General features: G+C 55.8%; 1 protein-coding gene across 1 annotated transcript in view; it reads left to right on the top strand.

Moving 5' to 3' along the window:
- CEP164 (centrosomal protein 164kDa) overlaps positions 1-9,839 on the top strand; it is a gene marked incomplete at both ends in the record, with an annotated part of 20,514 nt that extends 10,675 nt beyond the window's left edge. Inside the window, 15 exons of the mRNA XM_010296097.1 lie at positions 716-793; positions 1,049-1,180; positions 1,483-1,605; positions 1,731-1,874; positions 2,061-2,144; positions 2,998-3,066; positions 3,420-3,598; positions 4,157-4,283; positions 4,705-4,772; positions 4,907-5,114; positions 6,133-6,240; positions 7,302-7,416; positions 8,314-8,661; positions 9,120-9,186; positions 9,665-9,839. Of these exons, the coding sequence (XP_010294399.1) occupies positions 716-793; positions 1,049-1,180; positions 1,483-1,605; positions 1,731-1,874; positions 2,061-2,144; positions 2,998-3,066; positions 3,420-3,598; positions 4,157-4,283; positions 4,705-4,772; positions 4,907-5,114; positions 6,133-6,240; positions 7,302-7,416; positions 8,314-8,661; positions 9,120-9,186; positions 9,665-9,839 (2,025 nt within the window). The remainder of the gene's footprint in view (positions 1-715; positions 794-1,048; positions 1,181-1,482; positions 1,606-1,730; positions 1,875-2,060; positions 2,145-2,997; positions 3,067-3,419; positions 3,599-4,156; positions 4,284-4,704; positions 4,773-4,906; positions 5,115-6,132; positions 6,241-7,301; positions 7,417-8,313; positions 8,662-9,119; positions 9,187-9,664) is intronic.
- Positions 9,840-10,926: the final 1,087 nt, after the last annotated feature.

The following is a 10,926-nucleotide window of genomic DNA, read 5'->3' as shown; positions in this document are numbered from 1 at the left end:
CGGCCAGCGTGAGAAGCCGGACGGTCTTTGACGGCCTCGCAACAACTGAAACCATCCCTGAATTATGAACACGGATTTCATCCCAAATCCAGACTATAGCCCCGTACTAGCTATGATGAAGAAAAGGAACTCTCTCCCTGCAGAAACCAGGCCGTAGGGTCAGACCCCCGTGCTGTTCATGCTGTGACCTGCTTGCTTTTGCAGTGCTGAAGCGTTGAGATATTTAAATAACACCTGCATGGGCTTTAATAATGACTCACTTAAAACCTGAAGGAAAGACGCTAGGTGTGCTGTTAGCGGCGGGATCGAGGTGGGGAGGAGTACTTCCCCAATTTTTATTACAGTAGTGATTAAATAACAATTATTCAAACGGCCACGTCGCACCTGAAGAGTAGAGAAGGGTCACTGTGTGTCTGCCGAGCTAAGGCAAGCCATTTTATCGGATCAGATACCTCCTTGGCTGCTGCTGGAGCCCTCCAGAGAGCCTGGGCAGTTCGTAGTCCTTCCAGCACAGCGTGACTGAGATCCGTCGGGATCTCCTGGGAGCGCAAGCCCGTAGAGTGTGAAGGCACCTTGTGTGTAATCGGCTTTGAAAGAGGTTTACCGTCGTGGGCTTTGATGCTCATGGGTAGACGTTAATTGCAAATGCACCTTGTAGAGCATGTCCCCACACACAGAGGTTTGCCAGCGGACTGTCTTGCTCGTCTTCCCATAGGCAGCGGAAGAGCTAGAGAAACAGTTTGCAGCTGAACTCCAGCAGCTGAAATCTGCAGCAGAAGAGAAGCATCATAAGGTAAAAGACGGCGTCCTTGGAATGTAAATGATTTTTTTTCCCCCACACAGTCACCAAAGGTGGCCACGGAGAGATGGCATTAATTTTTTTTCCACTTCTAAATGTGTTTCTGGTCTGGCTCAGCACTTGGACCTGCTCAGAGGAGGGGGTGGTGAGACAGCATGGTCTTGGCCATGCTGCTTCCTTTCTGTAGGAGGGCACTCTATGGATCTCGTCAGAAGGGTGACAAGTCTCTGTGGGTGGCTTTCGTGGCAGGTCCTTTCCAGCCTGCGCACCCAGATAGCGGAGTCGCAGAGGAGCGAGGAGGCTCGCCTGCGTGACGACTTGCAGAGAGCGGAGCTGAAAGTGCAGCAAAAAGCTCATCAAGTAACGGAATACGAGCGCGAGGCAAGTATTCATCTCGGATTGCTGGAGGGAGGCTCTTCGCCCTCTCGCCCTGGAGGTGTGGTGGGGTCCGAGAGGCCACGTCCCCCGCCCCGGGGTGACCCGTGCCTGGGGGGACGGGGACACCCCTGCAGCATCTTCCCTCCCCCGGGTGCTTGCCTTGTACTATGCGGGCCCCAGCCTGATCCCACGTGCGAGGTACTCCGAACTCCAGTCCCTCCGCTCGTGCGAGAGGTTGCTCTCCTGGGGGGCCGCTGCAGCGCAACGCCGTAGTTCAGAGGCGTCTTTCTGCCTTGTCCCCGCAGCTCAGCGAGCTTATGAGAGAGAAACGCCAGGAAGTGGAAAAAGACCACGAGAGGAAAATGGAGAGGATGAAAGCGGAGCACCAGGAGGTCCTAGCACGGATTCAGGATCAGTACGAGGAGGAGGTACTGCTGGCGGAGAGCGCCATGACGTAAAGTGAATTTAGGCTGGGGTTATAAGGATAATCTGTCAAAATATTCCCCGTGCAGGCAACTTCCGCATGCTCTTGTTTGTATTTTGCACCGAACAGGAGAGAAAGCAAAGAGCAGAGCTGTTTGAAGGCCTGCGAAGCGAGATGGTGCGCCTCCGACAGCTCCACGAAGCGGAGGTGAAAGCTCTGCAGGCGGAGCTGGACGAGCGGCTTACCGCGCTGCGGCACAGGCACAGGGAGAAGGTGAGGAGAAGGCTTTGTGACTCGGCTGCTCGGGGATGGCCTGGGTACCGTGGCACCTCGGTGCGCCTGCCAGCCCTCGCGGCCCAGGGTGACGCGAGCGGCGGGTCGCGCTTTCCCAGCGTTTGTTGTCCCTCCTGGTGAGCGAGGAGCTTGTGCCGTTCTCTTCACCTCGGCATTTCTGTGCAGGAAAGAAAACTTCAGGATTCTGAGAACGAGCTTGACACGCGCACAAAGAACGTCAAAGCCAGATCGGTGCAGCTCCTTAGCCAGGTGGGTCAGCCCCGCTGGGCTCGCAGCGGTTTCCTAGCCTGTGCCGCTCCTCTGGCCGCTTCCTTGCGGGGGACTCCTCCGAAGCACTCAGCCAGGGCTTTTGCTGCCATTCCAGTTTCAGGTAAAACTCGGAGCAGGGCTCAGCGTTCCTAGTGGTGCAGCCTCGTGGCTGCTGTTTGCGTGACTTGGTGAAAGTCAGCGCTCCAAGTTTGCCCAGTGCTGTGGGAGAGAGTGGCTGTAAGGGGGACGGAGGGAGCGTAAGAGCCCTTCGAGGTGGCGTGTCCTCGCTTGGGACTTTAGGCGATCCCTTCCTGATTTGACTCTTCCTCTCCCTGATGCCGTGAAAAGGGAACGAGTGTTTCTGGATCTCGGTGTGGGAGAGGGAAGCGCTCCAAAGGCTCCCGTGGAGCTGGCAATAATCGCCGGCCGATGCCCTTGCCTGCAGATCTCTCAAGTCCTGGCCTGTGCCAAGGGCTGCAGACAGCCTTGCTTCCGTCAGCCCTTCCTTTCCAAGCAGCACTGGAGCGAGGAAGTAAAACGGTGAAGCGATGCTGGAGGCAGTCGGAGGCTTCGCGAAAGCAAGATCCCACAGAAATGGCCGTGCGCCTTGAATGCTCTTGCAGCTGAGCAGGAAGGGGTGTTCTTCCCCCAGAATGCAGATATTCCCGGCTTCTCACTTGAAGCCAAATAAAGGAGGGGGATTCGAGTGCGCGTGTGTGGGAACACTGAAAACTGACAACAAGCCTCAAGTACTTTGAAATGGTCTTGAGACGCGGGCTCGACCTCTGTATTTCAGGTGCTGCTCAGCATCAGCAGTCTCCTTGCTCTGACACCTTTTCTCATCTGTATATAGGAGGAGTCCCTGAGAAAGAAAAGGCAGCAGCTGCTGGATGAAGGCAGACGGGCTGAGCTAGAGAGAGACGTATGTATATCTTGGCTCTGGAGAGGTGCTGTGCTGCTGCATTTTTGGGGATGAGGGCAGCACGCTAGAACTATGGCTTTAAAAAAGCAAACTGTTGCTTCTAAATTGTGAGTCTGAAAATCCCTCCCTACCTCAGCCTGGAGTGCCATCCTGATGAGTTTGATTTAGCTCTGAGCCGTTTCCCAAAAAGAAGCGACAGTCCTGTTCTGCCAGGGTTGGTGTGTTGTGTGTGTGCGTGTTTTTAGCTCTGGGACCCCCTGCGAACTGTGCAGGTAGCAAGCTCTTGCATGTTGTGCGCCTCTTATTTTGGTATGGGGGAAATTACTGTGAGGGGTTTCTTGGTTTTCTTCTAGGAAGCTGCTTTAGCTTCTCAAGTCCGCCTGGAGGAGAACAGGAGGGAGCACGCCAGCCTCCTTGAGTCCACCCGGCAGCTGCGTAGGTCTCTTGAAGAGCTCCAGGACCAGAAAGCTGAGCTGGAGGCCCAGGTGGACTTGCTGCAGAGCCGAAGCCAGAGGCTGCAGAAACGCATCAGGTGTGCGTATGAGGAATCTCCTCTAATGGGGGGGGAAAAATCTGCCCTGTGCCCCTAACAGCAACCTCTCTAACCTAACCCGTACCTCTCCCTTGCCTCTGAGCCGCGTGTATGTTGGGCCGTGTTCCTTCACGATCCCGGCGGCCGTCTTGCCGCGTGGCGAGGGTGCGGAGGGGGTATTAACGTGTTAATAACTCGCTGTGTAAACGTGTCCCTTCGCCTCCGCTTGTCGGTATCAGTTGTTTGTCTTCTCCGCATCTGGCTCGTGAGGTTAATCGGATGCTTTGAGGGAGGGGGGCATCGAAATGCAAAGGAAGGATTTTTTCCTGAGACCGCCGAGCTTCTGGGTGAGGGTGTGAAGCAGCGTCTCCCTGCCCGGCCGGGGGTTGCGTTTGGCGTGGCACCGCAGACCCGATGCCGGTGTTGTCTTGCGCGTCTGCGGCCCTTTCCCCCCCTGGAAGCCGGAGGTCGCTTTGGACACGGTTAGCGGCGGCTTACGGGGCTAGATGGACCTGCGGTCTAACCAAGCGCTGCCGCTGTTGCCTTTTCTTGGGGCAGTGAGCTTGAGGCAGCTGTCAGGAGCAAACAGGAGGCTTTGAAAGAACTGGAGGCAGAAGAAAGCGTGGAATCTCCAGGAAGGAAAGCTGAGCTCCATGTTGAAGACCTGAGAGAAACTTTTCAAGCCGTGAGTAAAGCGGACTGTAAAGGTGTTTGCCTCGTGAGCTCTGAGGCCGTAACTCCCTCAATCCCAGCTTTTGTTCCTTCTGTGTGAACTCAGTTGAGATGCGGCGATGCTTTTTCCTTTGCCCCGGGGACGTCAATACGTTTAGTAGCATTTGTTGATCTCGCTCTGTTATTGCTGAGGGGAGATCAGCGTGGGATACTTGACTGCCCTTGGAGTCAAAAGCGGGGCTCGAGTCAGGGATAGCAATGTCTCTGTTACTTTTTCAAGTCGCATAAGAACATCCTTGGCACTGGTTTGGGATCTGGGCAGTACTGTGGTGATGTCGTTCCAAATTTTTCCTCTTAACTGGACCCTTCTGGGGTCCTGGGCCTCTGTTTCCCATACGTGTTTCTTATTTTTTTGAAACGTTTCAACTCCTCAGCACTCGCCGAGAGAGCCTGCTTCCCCCCCCTCTCAAAGCCACGAGGACAGCGACTTCCAGTTTGATCGGTGAGTATCTGTACGCCAGCTGCTTCCGGAACATGTTCTTGCTGGGGTTTTATGCGCGTCGCACCCCGTTTTCGGGGAGGGCGCCGCGTGAGGCTTGCGGGATGGCGCAGCAGCACGCCCGTCTCTTTCGTTAGCGTCAGGAGCTACATCTCTGCGGAAGGGATCTCCATCAGGAACGCCAAGGAGTTCCTGGTGCGCCAGACCCGCTCCATGAGGAAGAGGCACACGGCTCTGAAAGCTGCGAAGCAGCAGTGGCACCAAGATATGCGGAAAGCACAGGAGGTGGTGCAGGATCCCGACAGCTCCCAGCTCCTGGAGGGCGTGCGCAAGAACCTGGAAGAGGTGAGTCCCCCGAGCGCTGCCTGCGTTCAGATGTCGGGCGTTGTGGCATCCATCGTCGAATCCCCAGCCCTGTGAGAGTTCGGTCGTCCTGGAAATGGGATCTTGCGCGTCTTGTGACAGATTTGCGGCGCGCGTCCCTGCTTGCGTCTTCCTGGTCGTAACACGAGGGTCAGAGTCCTTCCCTTCTCGGGCTGGCTGTAGATGACTTCAGGAGGGCCAAGAGAGCCCTTCAGGAATGGGGTGCAAAGGCAGCGTCTGAGGAACAGGCTTAATGAGAGCCTGACCGAGGCTTTGGATCAGCGATGTTACTGTGCATCAGATGGGCGACCGAAAGCGGCTGCGTGCGCGTGCATAGCCTGCAGCTAACGAGGCCTTGCACGGTAGAATAGTTCCAGTTCTGTTTGGCCGCGCGTGCTTTGGGCTAGGAAGGCTCCACAGAGCCGCCGCTGCAGCGCAGGCAGCGCTCGGTAGCTTGCTAGATTGTAGGAACTCGATTGTTAGGTGGAGCTGTGGGACCTTAGAAATGGAGAAAGGATTTGGCGGGGGGGAAAACATGACTTTTTTCCTCTTCATAGTAAAGGGAGTGACAGGTATCCCTCCCATCAGTGAGTACGAATTTATGGTTGTAGCTCTGCAGTGGTTTCACCCTTGCTCGGCAAGGGGTTCTTGGGTACTCGTCAGCTCTGCTGATACGCCAACCGAAGACGGGGAAAGGCATAACTTTCTTCACTGATTATAGAGAACATTCATGTTTGCAGAACCGAAGCTGCTGACCTTGTTGTATGCAGGGTTTGGAAGGGAAACCTACTTTTCCTTGGAGTGAACTTGCTTTGAGGCATGTGCTCTGCCCTCCGTACGTTCCCCTTGCCGTGCTGTCAAAGACTTGGGAGCGGTTTTGCTCCAGCAGCGTGATTTCCTGGGCTGAGTAGGAGTGAGATAATGGAAGTCACCCTAACGGCTAACATCAATTATTTCTCGTCATTCGTGTTTAATTTTCCTCCTTGGCTTGGCTTTGCAGGAAGCAAAGCAGTTGGACAAGATGAAGTCGGCTATGCGGAAAAGCCAGGTGCTGCTGAGGAAGAAAGAAGAGAAACTAAGTCAGCTGGAGTCCTCGCTGCTGGAAGAGGTAACCACCAGCATCACTGTTGCTTGTGCCTCTCGGCCGCCGCCTCTAGGCTGGAGTCTCTCAGGGCTTTTGGTCCCTGTGAGGACTCCTTAGCTGGTGGCCAAAGACTGGCCTTTGCCAGCAGAGCTGGGTTGTAGAAACGCGTTCTTTGAGCACAGAACAGCGTGTCTGAGAACAGTGGGAGAGAGAAGGCTAGTCATGGAGTTGGAGAGGATGCCAGCCCTGACTGAACCATGAGCCCTGTGATTCACTAGGCCGGAAGCCACCGGGACAAACCTGGGCTGGACTTTGGGCTGAGGACTCTGCCACGGTGGCAGCTTGCCAGGCAGGGCTGCTGGCACCAGTGATGCACTGGGGTGGAGAAAACCTGCTGAGAGCACTGACTTGCGGGAAGCTTGGTCAGAAATGAAGCTGAAGTATCCTACGATATAAACTAAAACCTCACATCAGAAGGGTTAGATGTTTTATTAACTGTCTGTACCTTGGCCAAGACGGCAAATACTGTGCCTTCCCTCTGCTGATGGCATCTGGACTCGCCGTTAAGCGTGTGGCTGCGGAATGGAGCCAGAAAAAGCTGCGTGGTTTAAGCCTAGAGTAAAACGAGGGCAGGTCACCTCATGTGAACTAGGATCGAGTCTGCTTTCCCGACCAAGGCAAGCCTCAGCATCTGTCCAGCTCTGCCTGGGACCACGTGGCCTTAGGTGCAAGTGCATGAGACCTTTGACGGTCAAGCACTTCTCCTCGGTGTAAAGAGAGAACCCGTCCCCTGCAAGAGTGGTGAGGCTTGTTTAAAGCACAAAACGCTTTGACTTCTGCCTAGAAGGACCCATTCACGTGGCTGTTAGATCTGGCCAGCATGTGCTTCTTCCAGAGCGCAAGCAGTCTCTTGACATTCCGATGTCGCTGACAGGGACTGAAGATGAGTCTGCCTTCTCTTGGCCCACGACTGACCGTGCAGTCCAGCCTGTGTAGACTAGCTGCAGGCACTGTTCCGGTCGCTTTTATGTTTCGGGGACAGAACAGCAGCTTTAATTTGCATTGTTTTCCTTCTTTTTGACCAGCTTTCAGATGAAGATACGCTGAAGAGTGCTGCATGCAAGAAGATGGTGACTTTTGATCTCAGCAACTCGGAGGACACAAACAGCACATCCAGTGTAAACCTACATCAGCCTAAATGTACGTATGTGACAGGCTGTGCCCAACATAGGATGCTGTAGACCTGGTTCTGGCTCCTCCTTTTGCCTCTCTGATAAACCTTTACGGGAAGGGCTCCTGTAAACAGCCAGGAAGGCAGCGGGGTAATCCTGCTTGCAGAAGGGCTTAGAGTTTGGAAGACTTGCCTCTGGCAACAGACTTGACAAGCTGCCTGGTCTGGGATGGGCTCTCTGACCCTGAGCAGCAAAGCATCTGCGGGCACATGTGAAACTCGAGGGTCTTCTCTCGCCCTAAGATGAGAGAAGCACCGTGGCAGCACGGTCCTGTTGGTCCTACTTCCGTCCTGGCTGGTGGCCCAGAGAGCTTTGCATCTTACGAGCACGTGAAGTGTGACCAACCCGTTGTGCCGCCTCAGTTGTGTGCGGTGAGACCGCTGGAGCAAAGCGTGGTTGCCTGCGCCGGGGTCTCGCCTCGGGGAGGCAGGGTGCGGTGCTGGGGGTTTCGGCATGGCGGGTGCAGCTCTGGAAAGGCCGTTGCCTTTGTGCTAACGGCTGCGTGGTACAGGGTACGGCGCAGCTCGGAGGGTTGGAGCAGGGAGGTGGAACACGCGTGCTTAATGCGTCTCCAGGCTCGTCCTGCGGGCCCTGTTCTCGCAGCGTTGGAGGATCTGGTCCTTGCTATCTCGTTTCTCCCCCGCTTCGCGCCCAGGCAGCCTCCAAGGCACAAATCCTCGCTGCCAGTCTGTATCTCCCCTGTTAGCTGCAAAGCCGGGTTTTTGCCTCCGTATCCCGCTTATCCCCGCGCACGGATCAAACTCCGCTCGGAGCCCAGCGCGCAGTGGGAAGCGAGCCTCCCGCCGGGGAGGCGGCGTGTCTCTGGCCTCCCAGTGATCCCTTTTTCCCCTCTCTCTTCTGCCAGTTGATTTGCGAACCGATGTACGGGCTGCTCCGCAGCTGGACAAGATCCAGTACTTGACAGACTCTCTGCAGCGTATCACTAGCGAGCTGAACGGGGTCCTCGGTGTCTTGGGCTCTCTGAACAACCGCCAGTCTCCGCTCTTCGCCTCGACGCCCTGTGACGGCGTCCCGCTTTCTGCGTACGCCTCCTTGGCAGGACTTCGGGCGGGTGGCTCCCTGGTGGACCCCGCCGGGGCGTCTCTGGTGGACCCGTGGGCCTGGAGCACTGGGCTGAGCTCGGGGCGCTCTTTCACAGCTGGAGAGTCAGTGGACAGCATGCTGGCGGAGAAGTGGCACAAGTATTTCCCGGGTAGGTCGGTAATCCATCTGCTTGCTCGCCTAGGGCTTTTGATTTTAAAGCCCCCCAAGTTCTAATCGGCTCCCCCTTCCGATGCCGGTAGGGCTGGATCCACTGGTGCTGCTGGTAGGAGGGAGGGGTGCTGATGAGAGAGAGAATGAGAAACAGGGTTTCTCTTCCTGGGAAGCGCGGGGTATGGCTGATCTGGTCGTCCTGCCTCTGGAGCAGTTCAGCCTTTAGCACGCACCCGAGAAGGCAGTTGCTAAAGAAGGGAGCCAGCCCCGCTTCGCTGGAAACCTCCTGTGAACTGCAGATGGGGATCGCCGTCTCGGTTTCCGTAACGCCGCTACGTCCTCGGCCGGTGGCTCAGCTTGTAGGGACAGTGTATCTGTAGTACAAGAAAGCGAATGGCCCCAGATGGTAGCGACTATTGATTTGGAGGGGGTCTGTATTTAATGCCTGTTTTCCAGGTGGGTTCCCATTGCTCAGTGGAAGTTCCAAGCCTCTGGACAACAAGCTGGGATACGTACCTGCAGAGTAAGGGTCTTTTTCCTTCAGTTGTTGTTTCATTGTGCGTTTACTGCTCTTTCGTTGCTTTTATTTGTCTGGAATGATTTGTAGGTCACATGTCATAAGACAAGGAAGTAACCAAATTTTAAGTTAGACGTTCTACGGTGAAGCTGCCATCGTAGTTGTGCTGATAACCCTCATTCCGGGACCGGGGTCCAAGGATGCTGCCGGCATCGGGCCGCGACAGGCGATGCTGCGCGGGTGGATGGAGCGAGGGCTGCCACCCGACCCTCTCTGACGCTGTGCGGGCAAGAGGGACAGCAGCCTGGTAGTGGGCGGCTGCCGCAGCTTTCCTCTAGGATGTGGTTGGACTTTGAGCCAAGAGGAGGCTGCTTTTTGTTGACTCTCTTTTGCAGCAGCCCATCGCTTCCTTTGTCACCTCAGGGATCGTTTTGGCCTGGACCTCTCTTGCCCACTTGCCCTGTCTCTTTCTCTCGTGCGACAGCGAGCAAATACGGCTGTTCCAGCACTCCCAGGTCCAGAGCCGCGGGTCAGGCAAGATGAGTATTGAAGGAATGATTGAGACCAACAAGAAGTGGCTAGAGGACTTCAAGAGGGATTCACAAGTGTATCCTTTGCCTGGGTCTGCTCTTCACTCGCACTCCAGCTTCCCGCAGCAGGTAGGAGGAGACAGCAGGAGGTGAGTCAGGAGCACCAAAGCCTTGTCGTAGCGTGCGGATGGATCAGATGCGCGAGACCTCTCGGCGTTACGAGCGAGGGTGTTGGCAGGTTTGTGCCGGATCAGCATCGTACCGGCAGCCCCAGCACCTCCTCTGCAGCGTACGCTGATATTAGCAGCAAATCCCTCGGGCCTCCAATAGCGCACGGTGCTCCTTTCAATTCCCTAATCCCCCTTAATTCCCTTTGGTTTGGGTGCAGCCGGCTAAACACGGCACGTGTGCACGAGGCTGGTAGCAGCCCCGACTGCTGGCCGTGCTCGTGGGCGCTAATCCCTCCTGTAAGCCAGGCTTTTCCTTCACCCCGCCGCCAGACCTCTCTTCCCAGGTGCACGGAAGGCCCCTGCCAGCAGCCCCAGCGTCCTTCAGCTAGGACTGGATGAAAACAGACAAATTAAAGTATACCATTACTAAAAGGTGGGACTTGGCTCCAGAGAGACGGCGGTTGGGGCCCGTGCAGTCTCCCTAACGATACCTTGGGTTTCGGTGATGCCCGGCCATCTCTGCTGCGCCTTTGTGCTGTGCCCTTGAAATAAAATCTCTTTACAAGAGAGTGGAGGAAGTGAACTTCCCAGGTGGATTCTTCTAATCCTGTAACGTGTCCAAATATACTTTATAGACTGTTTAATCTAGTGGTGACATATCAGGGCTTCGATAAATCAACAGTTCTCTCATTAGTATTCTAGCGATGGTGAGCCAGAGCTGTGAATCACGGAGGACTTTGAGTAACTGGTCAAGGGGGAGGACGTGAATCCAGCTGAGGCTCTGCTGGAGGACACGATGCCCGGCAAATGCTTAATTGCGGGTGGGCCGAGTCATCTGGTCTCGGGCACGCGCGTCAGCAGGGGCGAACGAGGAGCGAAAGGGCTGGAGAGTCTGGGGCGCAGTCAGGGAACGGCAGATTGTGACTCCCGGGGAACGTTCTCCTCTTCCGGGGTGGGAGCGATAGGAACCGAGCCGGGGGTGGCGTTTCGGGAGCGGCGTTTGGAAGAGCGCGCGCCCTGCTTCCTCCTTTCTGCCCCGCCGGCCG

This window comes from Phaethon lepturus, unplaced genomic scaffold, assembly GCF_000687285.1.
Source record: "Phaethon lepturus isolate BGI_N335 unplaced genomic scaffold, ASM68728v1 scaffold23770, whole genome shotgun sequence".
NCBI classification, from domain to species: Eukaryota; Metazoa; Chordata; class Aves; order Phaethontiformes; family Phaethontidae; genus Phaethon; species Phaethon lepturus.
The sequence above is the reverse complement of the archived record's forward strand: the minus strand, read 5'-3'. Positions and strand labels throughout refer to the sequence as shown.